Raw genomic sequence first — 14,301 nt, forward strand, 5'->3', positions numbered from 1 at the left:
TCTGAAATCAATAAAAATATATTTTAAAATAATAAGTAAAAAAAAAAAAAGAATTAATACCAATTATTCACAAACCCTGCAAAAAGTAGATATGGAGGTAACACTGCCTAACTTATCCTATGAGGCATTGCCCAGATACTAAAACCAAACAAAGATATCACAAGAAAACTACAGACGGATATCCCTTATTAATCTATAATAATACCTAATTAGACTGGACATCTGAAAGACCTTCTGGATGAAGCCAGGGCTGCGAGGGCTGAGCCCATTGCACAAATTTTGTGCATCAGGCCTCTAGTCTACACTAATAGAAGAGTAAGATGCAAATTGACTGTCCCTTTGACTCCCACCAGCCAATCTGGGGTGAGTATGCAAATTAACCCAACAAAGATAGTGGGTTAATTAGCATGTGCCGGCTGCTGGGGGCAGGATGAGGCGCCATCGCAACGACATAGGCATTCCGCACCGCCCCGGCCGCTCCGGGGGCCCTGGGCAGCCTGGGAAGGCAGGAAGGCAGAAAGGCAGCTCCGGCCAGAGCGAAGGTGGTGCCGGTGGGAAGGAAGGCCCATGCTTGCACAAATCTTGGTGCATCCGGCCTTTGTGTGTGTGTGTGTGTGTGTGTGTGTGTGTGTGTGTGTATAAAGACTTAATATGCAAAGTGTCCTTTTGGGAGTTTGACTGACTGGGAGTTTGATCGCTTGCTGTGATGTGTGCTGACTAACGGGGCGGTGCAGAACGAAGGAAGGCCCCAGCTGATAGCTGCTAGGGACTCTACCTGTGCATGAATTTCGTGCACTGGGCCTCTAGTATGAATATAAAATATTAACCAACCAACTCTAGTAACATGAATAGACTCATACACCATGCATGATCAATGGAATTTATCAGAGGAATACAAGGTTGATTCAACATCTAAAAATTGATGTAACATATACCAATAGAAATTTTTTTAAAGTTACATGAACATATCAATAGGCACAAAATAAAAGCATCTGACAAAATTCAAACACTTTCCATAAAAATAAAGTAGAAATAAAATGAACTTCCTCATCTTGATAAAGGACACCCACACCTAACATCACTTCTTTTTTTTCTTAAATTATATTTTTATTGATTTCAGAAAAAAAGGGAGAGGGAGAGAGAGATAGAAACATTAACGATGAGAGAGAATCATTGATTGGTTGCCCCCTGCACGCCCCATACTGAGGATTGAGCCTGTAACCTGGACATAGGCCCTTGACCTGAATCAAACCCAGGATCCTTCAGTGAGCAACCCAGCTAGAGCAGGGATTTAATTCTTTATTTTTATCTATCATTCTTCCACAGTAAACTATATTTTGGAGACCCAGAGTAAGGACTATATTTAAGCTCTATCATTTTCTCTTGTTTTATTTCGCTGAGCACCAGTCATTAGCTACCATACTTAAATTTGTTTATTTGTGTATATCTCTCCATTAGTGTAAGTTCCTTGAGAGTTGTGACTTTGTTGGTGTATATTGGATTCTTTGAACAGTGTCTGACACATACAAAGTGTTCAATAAGTAGCCTGGAAAAAGACAATACTCAGTCTAAACATAGAAAGTGCTCAATAAGTATTTGTTTATGTTGTTGGAAGCCTTCATAAATACTTTTTTGTATTACCCATTTTCTTGGGTGCTAGGAATAGGCCACTAGAATTGAGGAGAGTTTTGGTGCACAGGGATAAGCAAAATATCTGGGTATTGGATCTTACAGTGTACATAAGGACCAGAAAGTCTAAGCTATAACAGATTAAAAACTTATGCTTCATACACATTCATGCCAGATGAACACATTTGTAATGTTTGGGCCAGTAGAAAAAAATAAGAAAATGTCTAGTTAAACTTTTAAAAGTTCAGGGTGAATTAAGTTCTACCTCTAATCCTGTCCTAAACCCTGAATGTTAAAGTTTTTGCTGACTTTTTTTTATTTTTGTATTTTTATTGATTTCAGAGAGGGAGAGAGAGAGAAACATCAATGATGAGAGAGAATCATTGATTGGCACCTCCTACATGTCCTCTACTGGGGATTGAGCCCGAAACCTGGGTATGTGCCCTTGACTGGAACCCAATCTGGAACCCTTCAGCCCACAGGCGTCACACCAGCTAGGGCAAGAAGTTTTTGCTGACTTTTAGACAACCATAAAGTTGTGAAGTTGCAAGTGATGTTATTCTGAAGTGTTAATTTTGGCCATTAAGTCAGGGAATTGATACATTTACAGTATACCACACTGAGGGACTTACATTCTTTATCTCCCTTAAATTTTTTTACCTTGGGAAATGGACGTACTCAGGTTTATTGGTTTGCTCTGTTTATCTTATTTTTGGAATAACACTGTATTTTTGCATTGTGCTTTCTCATTAAAAAAAAAAAAAGTTAAAACTCAAACACTTATCATGTGCCAACTAGTGGGTTATGTTCTTCAATATACAGTACCTTATTGTACCCTCAAAGCAATCCTGTAAGGTAGACTGTATAGTTTTAAATCTTAATTTCTTTTAATTATGGAAATGGAAGTTTGGGGAAGGCCCTGATCAACTTGCCTAAGATCGGTCAGAGTAGAACCCCATGTTCCTTCTTTCACAACACACCAGCTCTCTTGTGGTGCATTTCATTCAGAAAACAAATGATGCCCACTTCTGTTGTAGGAAGTGGTTAAACTTCGTACTTTCTCTACTTTAAAATTTTCTTCCCTCACAGATGCCTGCTTAACATCCTAAATGAGGTAGCTATACATTTTTGACAGCGGTGTTTAATCACATTTTAAAAAAGATCGGCACATTCTTTTTGTGAACTTTTAATTGATTGCACTTAATCTATTAAAACCCCAGTATTTGTGTAGTTTGTATATATGTCAGGCCTTTTATTTATGCATGTCACTTATATCATTGTTTTCTGTTTTAAATTTTAGGTTCTTGGGGGTTTTCTCTATCTGTGAGTACTTGGTAAAAACTTTAAACCATAAAGATAAAAGGCAGCAGATAGTGACCAAACGTGGTTTTGGCAAATACAGTGGTGAAAGCCTCCTTCAGGTAGGTAGAGAGGAGGAGGGAAGAGGGTGGCTTGTAGGAGGTAAAGACAGAGCTGTGTATGGAGCGGGAAGCCCATGAGGTCTGTTCCAAAGATACCCATTAGATCAGTAGGATTAAAGTCGATTTGTTTTGGGAGGGAGGCACTGCCGATTCTGTTGGGCACACATTTTAAACAATTGCGAAAAGCCACGTGTGGAAAATAGCCGTAAGTTGTGGCTTATTTTTAATTGAATAATAATTTGATAAAAACTTTAGAAGTAATAGTTTTTCAGTTTTAGGTCTGAAAGAATACTGAAGTAAGTTGCCTCTTAAGGTGAAAGGTACCTGAACTCTAGGGCAGTGGTTCTTGAGTGGTCCTCTCACCGGCAGCATCAGCATTATCTAGTATCTGGGAACATACTAGTTACACACATTTGTGGATCCTCCCATGCTTACTAAATCAGAATCTCTGAGGTTAGGGATCAGCAAAATGTGTTTTAACAAGCTAAGTGATTCCTACTCATGGAAAAGTTTGAGAACCACTGCTTTGGGGTATAAGTAGTAGAAATGGAAAGTAATAGGTGGAAGGAAGCAAGACATGTTGGCAGTGAAGGACTGCTAAAACATTTTTATTTTTATTTTTTAATTTTTTAATATATTTTTATTGATTTTTTACAGAGAGCAAAAGAGAGGAATAGAGAGTTAGAAACATCAATGAGAGAGAAATATCGATCAGCTGCCTCCTGCACACCCCCCACTGGGGATGTGCTCGCAACCAAGGTACATGCCCTTGACCGGAATCAAACCTGGGACCTTTCGGTCTGCAGACTGACGCTCTATCCACTGAGCCAAACTGGCTTCGGCAGGACTGCTAAAACTTGATGACTGCTGGATCGCATTGTGCTATGATGGAAAAGAGTGCTTGATTAGGGATCATAAACCTTGAGTACTAGTATTAAGTCTATCACCAGTTGAGGTTTTACTAAGACCACTGACATGTCATTGAGGGAGTTAAATAACTGTTTTTTGCGGATTTTGGAGGCAGAGGCAATTGAAGAATTGAGGGGGACTCTGAGGTTAAATCTGGATTCCCAGGAAGATCAGAGGGAGGGATTTTTGAAAGAAAGAGAACTTGGACAGTTGGAACAGATTTGTTTAAAGCAGGGGTCCTCATCTGGGTGTGATTTTTGTCCAATCAAGAGAGTTTGGCAATATCTGGAGCCTTTTTGTTGTTGTTGTTAATTCTTACCCTAGGAGGATATTTTTAATATATATATATATTTTTATTGATTTTTTACAGAGAGGAAGGGAGATTGAGAACTAGAAACGTTGATGAGAGAGAAACATCGACCAGCTGCCTCTTGCACACCCCCTACCGGGGATGTGCCCGCAACCAGTGTACATGCCCTTGACCGGAATCGAACCTGGGACCTTTCAGTCCCCAGACCGATGCTCTACCACTGAGCCAAACCGATTTCGGCAGGAGGATATTTTTTAAAAACTACATTTTTTTTAATTTATTGATTTCAGAGAGGAATGGAGAGGAAGAGAGAGACAGAAATATTAACGATGAGAGAGAATCATTGATTGGTTGCCTCCTGCACGCCCCCCACTAGGGGCCAAGCCCACAACCTGGGCACCTGCCCTGACCAGGAATTGAATTGTGACCTCCTGGTCCATAGGTTGATGCTCAGTCACTGAGCCACTTCGGCCAGGCTAGGGGGATATTTTGACATTGATTTTTAGAAAGAGTGGAAGGGATGGAGAGTGAGAGAGGGAAATCGATGTGAGAGAGATACGTGGATCTGGCACATGCCCGGACCAGGGCCAGGGATTGGAGCTGCAGCCCAGGGGTGTGCCCTTGCCCAGGAATTGAATCCATGGTCCTTTGGTTTGCAGGGTGACACTAACCACTGTGTTGTTCTGGCCAGGGCTGGAGACATTTTTTATTGTTGGGTCAGGGGTTACTGCTGGTATTTTAGTGAGTAGAGTCTAGGGGTGCTGCTAAGACATTCTGATGCACAGATTAGACCTCCTCAACAATGAATCATCTGACTCAAAATGTCAGTAATGTAAGATTGAAAATCAGTAGCTAGTTCTCTGTATGTTTTTCTGATTAGCTGCTATTCATCTTTGAATTTAAAGTCTATCACAAAACATCTTGAAAGCACTCTCATATTTTGTTTCTTAGGGCTTCGCCCAAAGTAAGCATGAAGCATTTTTGTTGAATTTTCACAAAGCTAACTTCATGGTCATGACAAATCCTCAACCCAGTTGCAGGTTTATTACTCCACTTAACTTATCCTAAGATCAACTGATTTGGGTACCCGAAATGAATATTCACTGTCTTGAGATCAATAATTACGTTACAAGGAATTTCCTTTTGATATTCTCTTTGAAGGATAGAAAAATGAGATAAAAGCTGCAGTGTTAGATGTAAGCAATTATTGAAATATTATGAATTGGCCTGGAGCTGAATTCCCATGACCATCCCTGAGAAACAACTGCATGGGCTGACTGTAGCCCTCAGTGTGGATTCAAGGTAGCCTGACTATTACTCCATCTCTTTATGGCCTTGGATCACCGAGCAGTAATGGGGCCAACCTTCTTTCTGACATTGACCTCAAGAGAATGTACATTTGTAAATATAGTAATCATTTTATAATACTTTTAACTTTCCAAAGTACTTCCTTGTTTCTTGTGCCTTTTGATCATTTTAATCTTTTAATTATCAACAAAGGATTGCTACCATGTAGCTCACGCCTGGAAGGTGCTCTTCACATGTCTTACCTATGTGAGAGATGTCTTTGGAGTGGTGCAGTGTACAGAAACAATGGTGGCCCTTTTGGGGTGGATAAGATAAAGGAAAAGTCACCCTATGTATTTGAAACATTGGGAGGAAAAGTCCAATCTAATGGATAATAACACACTATGTGCTTGGTATTGGCACTTTGTTCTAATTCCCATTTTACTGGTTTGGAAACTGAGGCATTGAGCAGCTAAGTAACTTGTCAGAGGTTATCCATTTAAGAAGGGAAGAGCCAGGACTCAAAGTAGGCAGTCTGGCTTTCAAGTTTGTAAATGATTCGCTGATGGATTTGGGGTGTTCCCCATGTCATCTTTTCTCATTCAGGAGATTCAATCTCTTAAAGCATGGAGTCCTCATCTGGATGTGATTTTTGTCCAGTCGAGAGTTTGGCAATATCTGAGCCTTGTTTTTTTTCAACTTTATTGGAGCACAGTTTGTAAATGTTTGCTGATGGATTTGGGGTGTTCCCATGTCATCTTTTCTCATTCAGAGATTCAATCACTTAAGTGTTTGTTGAATGCTTTCTCTGTGGCAGGCACTTTGCTTGGGCCTTGCCTTATTAGACTTCTGAATACTATACTATGGTTTCAGATGTGTTGAATACTTCAAAGAAATTAAAAGGGTAATAAAATTGTTGTATGGTGGGAATAACTTCTTGAGATTGGTGATCAGTAGAGGCTTCTTTTGCAGAAGGCATTTTGTAACTATGACTTGAGTGATGAGGAGCCAATTTTGTGAAGTTCAAGGACTTAGGGGACCAGATCTGGGTCAACAGAGCTCTAGGTAGAGGGACCGGCTAATGCAAAGCTTAATGGTAGGGATGAGAAAACGTTGCAAGCATTTAACCAAGTGTCAGACACTATGGAAAGCTTGCCCTAGATACATGGTCTCTATCATGAAGCTTACAGTCTGGTGGGGAGGTCAGACATTAAGTAAATACTTATACTAATAATGTTAATTATAGTTACACAAAGGACTACTAAGGTAAGTGGAGGATGCCATGCAATGAGAGTATATAAACCTGATCTAAACTTCAGGAGTGGGAGAAGGTGTCAGAGCACTTTTCCTGAGAAAGCCTTTAAAGCTGAGATCAGTAGGGTGAGTAAGAGGTAACCAACTTTGAAAGAGAACTGATGCCGAAACCAGTTTGGCTCAGTGGATAGAGTGTTGGCCTGTGGACTGAAGGGTCCCAGGTTTGATTCCGGTCAAGGGAATGTACCTTGGTTGCAGGCACATCCCCAGTGGGAGTTGTGCAGGAGGCAGCTGATTGATGATTCTCTCTCGTCGATGTTTCCGACTCTCTGTTCCTCTCTCTTCCTCTCTGTAAAGGATCAATAAAATATATTTTAAAAAAAAAAAAAAAAAGGAGAGAGAGAACTGACTATCAATGCAAAAACCCTGAGGTTGGAAGGAATCTGACATGTTTGAATAACTTATCAACCAAACAAAAACAAAAAGTCCAGTGTAACGGGAGAAGAGAGTGGAGAGAGTCAGTCTTGACAAGGTTGTTAGTGGTCAGTCCAAGTAGGGTTTTATCCTGAAAACAGCAGGAAAGGCAGACATTCAGCAGAGGAGTAATATGCTTGGACTAGCTGAAACCAGTTTAGCTCAGTGGATAGAGTGTTGACCTGCAGACTGAAGGGTCCCAGGTTCGATTCTGGTCAAGGGCATGTGCCTTGGTTGTAGCACATCCCCAGTGGGGGGTGTGCAGGAGGCAGCTGATCCAATGTTTTTCACTGATGTTTCTAACTCTTTCTCCCTCTCCCTTCCTCTCTGTAAAAAGTCAATAAAATATATATATATATATATATATATATATATATATATATATATATATATATATATAAAAAAGACAAAGCAGACTGGAATAAATTACTCCATTCTCTGGTGAAGTGCTTACAGGTATTAGGATGGCGGTGGTCAGAACACAGTCAGAGAAGGGGAGCCAAGAAGCAAGAATTGGCCATAACTGAGAGCCCACTTGTAATACTCGGAAGAGAAAGGAGAAACAAGCTGCTCGTATTCCTTGAGACCATCCAGTCACCCTTGCTCTTGCTGCACAGTGCTCACCAGCTGCTTTGTTCATTAGCTGGGTCCCCTGTTCCTTGGTGCTGGGAAATGGGTTTCTTGGATAGTGGGCATAAATATTCGGTCAGTGGTAGGCATTACCTATAAGTTCTTTTGTCCTGCAGAATTGATTATTAGCCTACCAGATTTCTTCTTTGAAATTGAAAGAGGCAGAAATATCCCTGGCCGCTGTGGCTCGGTTGGTTGGGCGGTGCCCGGCCCCGTCCCGGGCACTGGGGAGTTGCTGGTTTGATTCTCCAGGGCTCGTGTCCTGGTTTTGGGTCCAATCCCCTGTCAGGTTCATGCAGGAGGCAGCTGATGGTGTGTCAGTGTTTCTCTTTCTCCTCCCTCTCTCTCAAATTTAATTTTAAAACCTTTAAAATAAAATAAAGGAGGCAAAGATATCTACTTAACATTAACGGAATCTACAGCCACTCTTTATGTGCAAAGCTTTGAACATGAGTTTGTAGCATGCCAAGGTACTATCTTCACACCATCGTTCAGATCCTTTTCTCAGAGAAGTCTTTGATTCAATTCTCATAGTATAGAATACCTCCTATACATAGCACCTATCAAAATGGCTACTTTACATTTACTTGGATAATTATTTGATTGTCTGTTTCTCTCTCAGAGTGTAAGCATCGTTAAAGCCCGCTACAGTGCCTTTTCTCACCATTTTATCTCGTGCTTGGTATAATGCCTGGTCCACAGTAGGTGCTTGATGGGTTTTTTTTCTTTTTTCTGTGAATGTGTATATCTGAAAGCTCTCCATCCCACCCATTCTGTATTCTTGGTAATAATTATCCTTCACGGACCCAGATGTTCTCTCCAGTTACATTCCCATGCCACTTTTGTGGAAACAGTCACTTTGTGTTGTAGCTATTTGACTGTGAGTCTCTTCTTTAAAGAAAGAGATCGTGTCTTCTTCAAGTGCTCGAAAAATACTTACAGAATTTAACAAAAATATGTTTGCACTTTTATAAAAATATATAACATAATTACTGAACCCTAACAATGGAAAGAACCTTAGATTGATAATCAGGAAGCCTGTTGGTTATCTAAGCTTTATTTTATTCACCTGCGAGTTCTTTCTCAGCATAATGGTTTGAAAAACAATTGTTTTCAAAGGGTGTCCCTGACATATCTGAGAACTTGTGAGAAATGAAGATTCTTGGGTCTTTCTCCAAACTTCCTGAATCAGAAACTCTGGGAGTGGAACCGAGCAGTCTGTGTCTCAACAATCCCATTAGGTGATTCTTTTTTTTCCATTGATTTTTAGTGAGAATGGAGGGGAGAGAGAAACACTGATGTGAGAGAGACACATGGGTTGGTTGCCTCCCACATGGCACAGACCCTGCAAACCCAGGCATGTACCCTGAACCATAACCTCCTAGTTAATAAGTAAATGCTCAACCACTTGAGCCACACTAGCCGAACAGGTAATTCTGATAGATGGTCAAGTTTGAGAACTATCAAAAATAGTTTAGTAATTTGTCTGTTTTTCTGTGTGCTTAAAAAAAAAAAATTAGAGTTAACTACTTTACACTTCATAGCTTAAGGTTATTTTTAAAACTTTTTTTTTTAAATATGTTTTATTGATTTTTTTACAGAGAGGAAGAGAGAGGGATAGAGAGTTAGAAACATCAATGAGAAACATCCATCAGCTGCCTCCTGCACACCCCCCACTAGGGATGTGCCCGCAACCAAGGTACATGCCCCTGACCAGAATTGAACCTGGGATCTTTCAGTCCACAGGAAGACGCTCTATCTACTGAGCTGAGCCGGTTTCGGCTAAAACTTTTCTTATGTGTGTTTCTTACCAGTTGAATTTGTGAACATTTTTTCTGAACTGTTAATGATAGCTATATAGGCAAAATAGGCCTTTTTTGCTTGCCCCAGTCAAAGCTAATAAGATGATACAATATAACTTCATTTCTCAAATTTGATTCATTCTGGAAAGCTGTTAAAAAAAAGGATAATTTGCCGAAACCGTTGTGGCTCAGTGGATAGAGCGTCGGCCTGTGGACTGAAAGTTCCCAGGTTCGATTCTGGTCAGGGGCATGTACCTTGGTTGCAGGCACATCCCCAGTGCGGGGTGTGCAAGAGGCGGCTGATAATTGTTTTTGTTGCTGCTTATAATTATTGTAAAATTTTCATTTCATCACATCTCTAGGCCTCTCTAGCCTTTTCTATGTTAGAACAACTTTCTCTCCTTTTTCATAGATGAAGAGTTTTCTGACCAAGAGAGACTTAAGTTTTAAGACATATCTGAAAAGAGAAAAATATTGGCTCAAATTTCACTATCTTGTTCTACTGTAATAATCATTTGAATGACTTATATATGCCTACCCATATTCATCAAATTCATTGGCTTCTACTCAAGCTTTAATGGGAATAGAATGGCAAGCTGACACATGTCCATATGAATCAGAGTCTCTTCACAGGCATTTGATAGTTCATTGCCACAGGAATTTAAACTATGTGCACTGGCTTAGGTGTGAAATATCTCTATTCCGTTTCTGAAAAGATGTTTCTTTGGCTATAATGCTTTCTTATATGCTATTAAATTCTAAGAGTATTTTATTGGCTAGTTGAACTATGGAATTAATTTGATATTAACAAGACTCATATTGAAACTGTAATTAAATACAGAAGTAATACAAAGGACTTGAGTTCCTTTAAGAGTTGTTGTTTTTGTGGGTTTTTTTGCTGGTGTCGCTTCCCCTGGGATGTCTTTATCCTTTCCATCATAATCACTTTCTCATTTATGTTGATCAGCTTGTTGGCACTTAGTTCCTCTGATGCATATAACTACATTCATGTTCTATTCAAATTTCATTTCCACTTTTTTTTTTTTTTTAAACAGGCTGTTTTTTTGTTTGTTTATTAAATATATTTTTATTGATTTCTGAAAGGGAGGGAGGAAGGGAGGGAGAGAAACATCAATGATGAGAGAGAATCATTGATCAGAAGCCTCCTACACGCCCCCACTGGGCATCAAGTCCACAACCCAGGCCTGTGCCCTGGACTGGGACCCTTCAGTCCGAAGGCCAACGCTCTCCACTGAGCCAAGCCAGATAGGGCTCACTTTTTATTCCTTTGCTCCATTTTTATCTTTGTAGACCAGTTCCCTCTTTTGATTACCTTTTTTTTTTTTTTTTTTTTTTTTAATAAAACGTCATGTGGTTTATCACTGGGAGACTAGGAGGCAATATACTTCGGCTTATTGTTTGTATGTGAACTCATCTCCACAGACTTGGAAAGAAGTAGCATGATTGCTCACTGATCATGATGCACACCTCTTATTTATGAGTGTTTTGTGGACTGAGAAACTAGCAGTAAAGTTTGTACTTTATTCGACTACTTTCAGTTCATATACAATAGTAAATTAAATTTGAACTATATTGTTAGGAGATTGATGTTATTTAACTAAACTGTGGTAGCTGAAATATGTGCATATTGGGATCATGCAACACAAGTACTACCAGTATAAAGAGTGTGTGAATGAGCACGAATGCTTTGATTTTTATAATGTGAGAAGATTAATTCCTTGTAGGGAGATTAATGTCATTGTATGTTACTGACCTGTAGCTCTGGTTTATAGGTAGGATCAGATGATGAGATACTATCTATAATAAAAGCATAACATGCTAATTAGACTGGACAACCTTCCAGATGGAGGCAGCCGCTGCTGCTGAGGGGGATCGAGGCTGCAAAGGCCTACTCTGGAACAAATTCCATGCATCAGGCCCCCAGTGTCCCATATAATAAAGATGTAATGCACAAATGGTCGCTATGCCAACCGATCAACTGTAACGATTGGATCACGGATCAGCGGGAGGGTGGGGCGAGAGCTACAGGAGGGGGCAGGGCAGCAGGCCAAGAGCTCCTGGAGGGCAGCAGCGAGCTACTGGCACACGGATTCGTGTGCAGGACTACTGAGACGTGTATAAAGGACCTTTGTTAGCCACAACACAGTTTAGAGAACAATTATGTAGTCTGATAGATAGGGCAAGCAACATGACCAGCTCTAATAGCCAGGGAGTCTTTTATTTTATTTTTATTTTTGTGTGTGTGTTTTTTAAAATATATTTTATTGATTTTTTTACAGAGAAGAAGAGAGAGGGATAGAGAGAAACATCGATGAGAGAGAATCATCTATCAGCTGCCTCCTGCACTCCCCCTGCTGGGGATGTGCCCGCAACCAAGGTACATGCCCTTGATCAGAATCGAACCTGGGACCCTTCAGTTCATAGACCAACGCTCTATCCACTGAGCCAAACCGGTTTCGGCTAAATATGTTTTTAATGATTTTGTTTTATTTTTATTTTAATGATTTTAGAGAGCGGAAGAGACAAAGAGAAAGAAACATCAGTAAGAGCCTGGTTGGTGTGGCTCAGTGGTTGAGCATCAAGCTATGAACCAAGAGGTCACGGTTTGATTGCTGATTGGGGCACATGCCCAAGTTATGGGGGCATGTAGGAGGCAGCTGATTAATGATTCTCTCTCATTATTGATGTTTTTATCTGTCTATTCTTTTCCCTTCCTTTCTCTGAAATCAATTAAAACATATTTTTTTAAAAAACATTGTTAGCCGAAGCCGGTTTGGATCAGTGGATAGAGCGTTGGCTTGCGGACTGAAAGGTCCCGGGTTCGATTCCGGGCAAGGGCATGTACCTTGGTTGCAGGCACATCCCCAGTGGGAGGTGTGCAAGAGGCAGCTGATCGATGATTCTCTCTCATCGATGTTTCTAGCTCTCTATCCCTCTCTCTTCCTCTCTGTGAAAAATCAATAAAAAATATTTTTTAAAAAAAATTTTTTTCCTTGCTTCTGAACTAACTGAATATTCCCTTAGCAAGGCAATATATAACCAATGTATTAAATCCCCTGTATGTTTGCTTTAGTGTGGTCTTGGGAGTCCCATGTTCCAACATTTGTGTGACCTTGAACAGCACATATCTTAACCTTTCTGAGTCTCATTTTAAAAATATATTTTATTGATTTATTACAGAGAGGAAGAGAGAGGGATAGAGAGTTAGAAACATCGATGAGAGAGAATCATCGATCAGCTGCCTCTTGCATACCGCCTACTGGGGATGTGCCCGCAACCAAGGTACATGCCCTCGACCGGAATCGAACCCGGGACCTTTCAGTCCACAGGCCAACGCTCTATCCACTGAGCCAAACCAGTTTTGGCTCTGAGTCTCATTTTACTCATTTTCTAAATTGGGGTAATAATGATACCTACTTTTTTAAGGCTGTTTGAAGTTTTAATGGGATAATAAATATAAACTGCTTTGCAAACACTGAACTTATAATAAATAATATTATAATTTTCAAAACTTAATAAGTATATAACTGCTAGTTCTAAATATTTCAGTCTGACTGGTTTTAATTATACAAATAAAATATGAATGCATTATTAAAGTTTTGTAGATAAGGCTAAAGAGTTTCTTAACTGCTGTAATCTCAGTTCTTTACCCAGTAGTAACCATTTTATCAATTCATGTGTCCTTCCATGTCTTTTTTTGCCTTTATGCACATATATATATTTTTTTTATTTTATTTTTTTATTTTTTTATTTTATTTCATATATCAAGAATGAAGTTATTTTATAAGTATTAGCTAATGTGTGCCAGTGGTTAGGGGTGATCAGGCAGGCAGGCAGCAGCGGTTAGGATCCAGAAGTCCCGGATTGTGAGAGGGATATCCGACTGCCAGTTTAGGCCGGCCCCACAGGGACTCGGCAGTTGGATATCCCCGAGGATCCCAGATTGCATTAGAGGGCGCCTGGCTGAGGGCCCTCCCTCCACCCTGCACGAACTCCGTGCATGGGGCCTCTAGTGCCTAAATACTTACAAAGGAAATAAAACTGTCCATTAAGACGTAATTGGGTAATATTAGAAATTCTTAAAATGGCTCACTTAACAAATTCAGCAGTTGTGAATTACATAATTACAGGTTGTTTTTTTCCCCGGGAAAACCACATACAATATTAAATATTGGTGTGTAATGCTTAGCTATATAGGCTTGTATACCAAAGGAAGATGCCTTCCTCGATAGCAAAACAACAGAGAAATGTAAAACTGCAGAATTTTTATAAATGTAAAATTGCACCATTATTCCCTCTGATTTAAATAAACTGTCAAGAAGAAATCTTTTTATTTTACTTATTTTATTAAAAAAAATTTTAATTAAAATTTTGGAGGTACACATTGGCTAATAAAATTACAATTCTATAATATAACATCAAGAAGAAAAATCATACTGGTCACTTCTTTTCTCTGTCTTCCCAGCCTCTGGCAGCCACTAATCTACTTTCTATCTCTATGGATTTGCCTATTCTGGACATTTCATGTAAATAATATTTTACAATATGTGGTCTTTTGTGTTTG

The 14,301-nt window shown here is 39.7% G+C and overlaps 1 protein-coding gene across 5 annotated transcripts in view; it reads left to right on the forward strand.

Annotated features, from left to right (window-relative positions):
* KDM2A (lysine demethylase 2A) overlaps positions 1–14,301 on the forward strand; it is a 66,237-nt gene that overhangs the window by 7,727 nt on the left and 44,209 nt on the right. For 2 of the 5 annotated variants that reach the window (XM_045573814.1, XM_045573811.1), the window contains one exon: positions 2,930–2,952. The exons of 2 other annotated variants lie outside the window; for them this stretch is intronic. In XM_045573814.1, coding sequence (XP_045429770.1) covers positions 2,930–2,952 — 23 coding nt within the window. Of the gene's footprint in view, positions 1–2,929; positions 3,051–14,301 lie in introns of all 5 variants that reach the window. One more of the 5 variants, XM_045573815.1, reaches the window with a different exon arrangement.

Source organism: Pipistrellus kuhlii, unplaced genomic scaffold (assembly GCF_014108245.1).
Source record: "Pipistrellus kuhlii isolate mPipKuh1 unplaced genomic scaffold, mPipKuh1.p scaffold_m20_p_56, whole genome shotgun sequence".
Classification (NCBI taxonomy): domain Eukaryota; kingdom Metazoa; phylum Chordata; class Mammalia; order Chiroptera; family Vespertilionidae; genus Pipistrellus; species Pipistrellus kuhlii.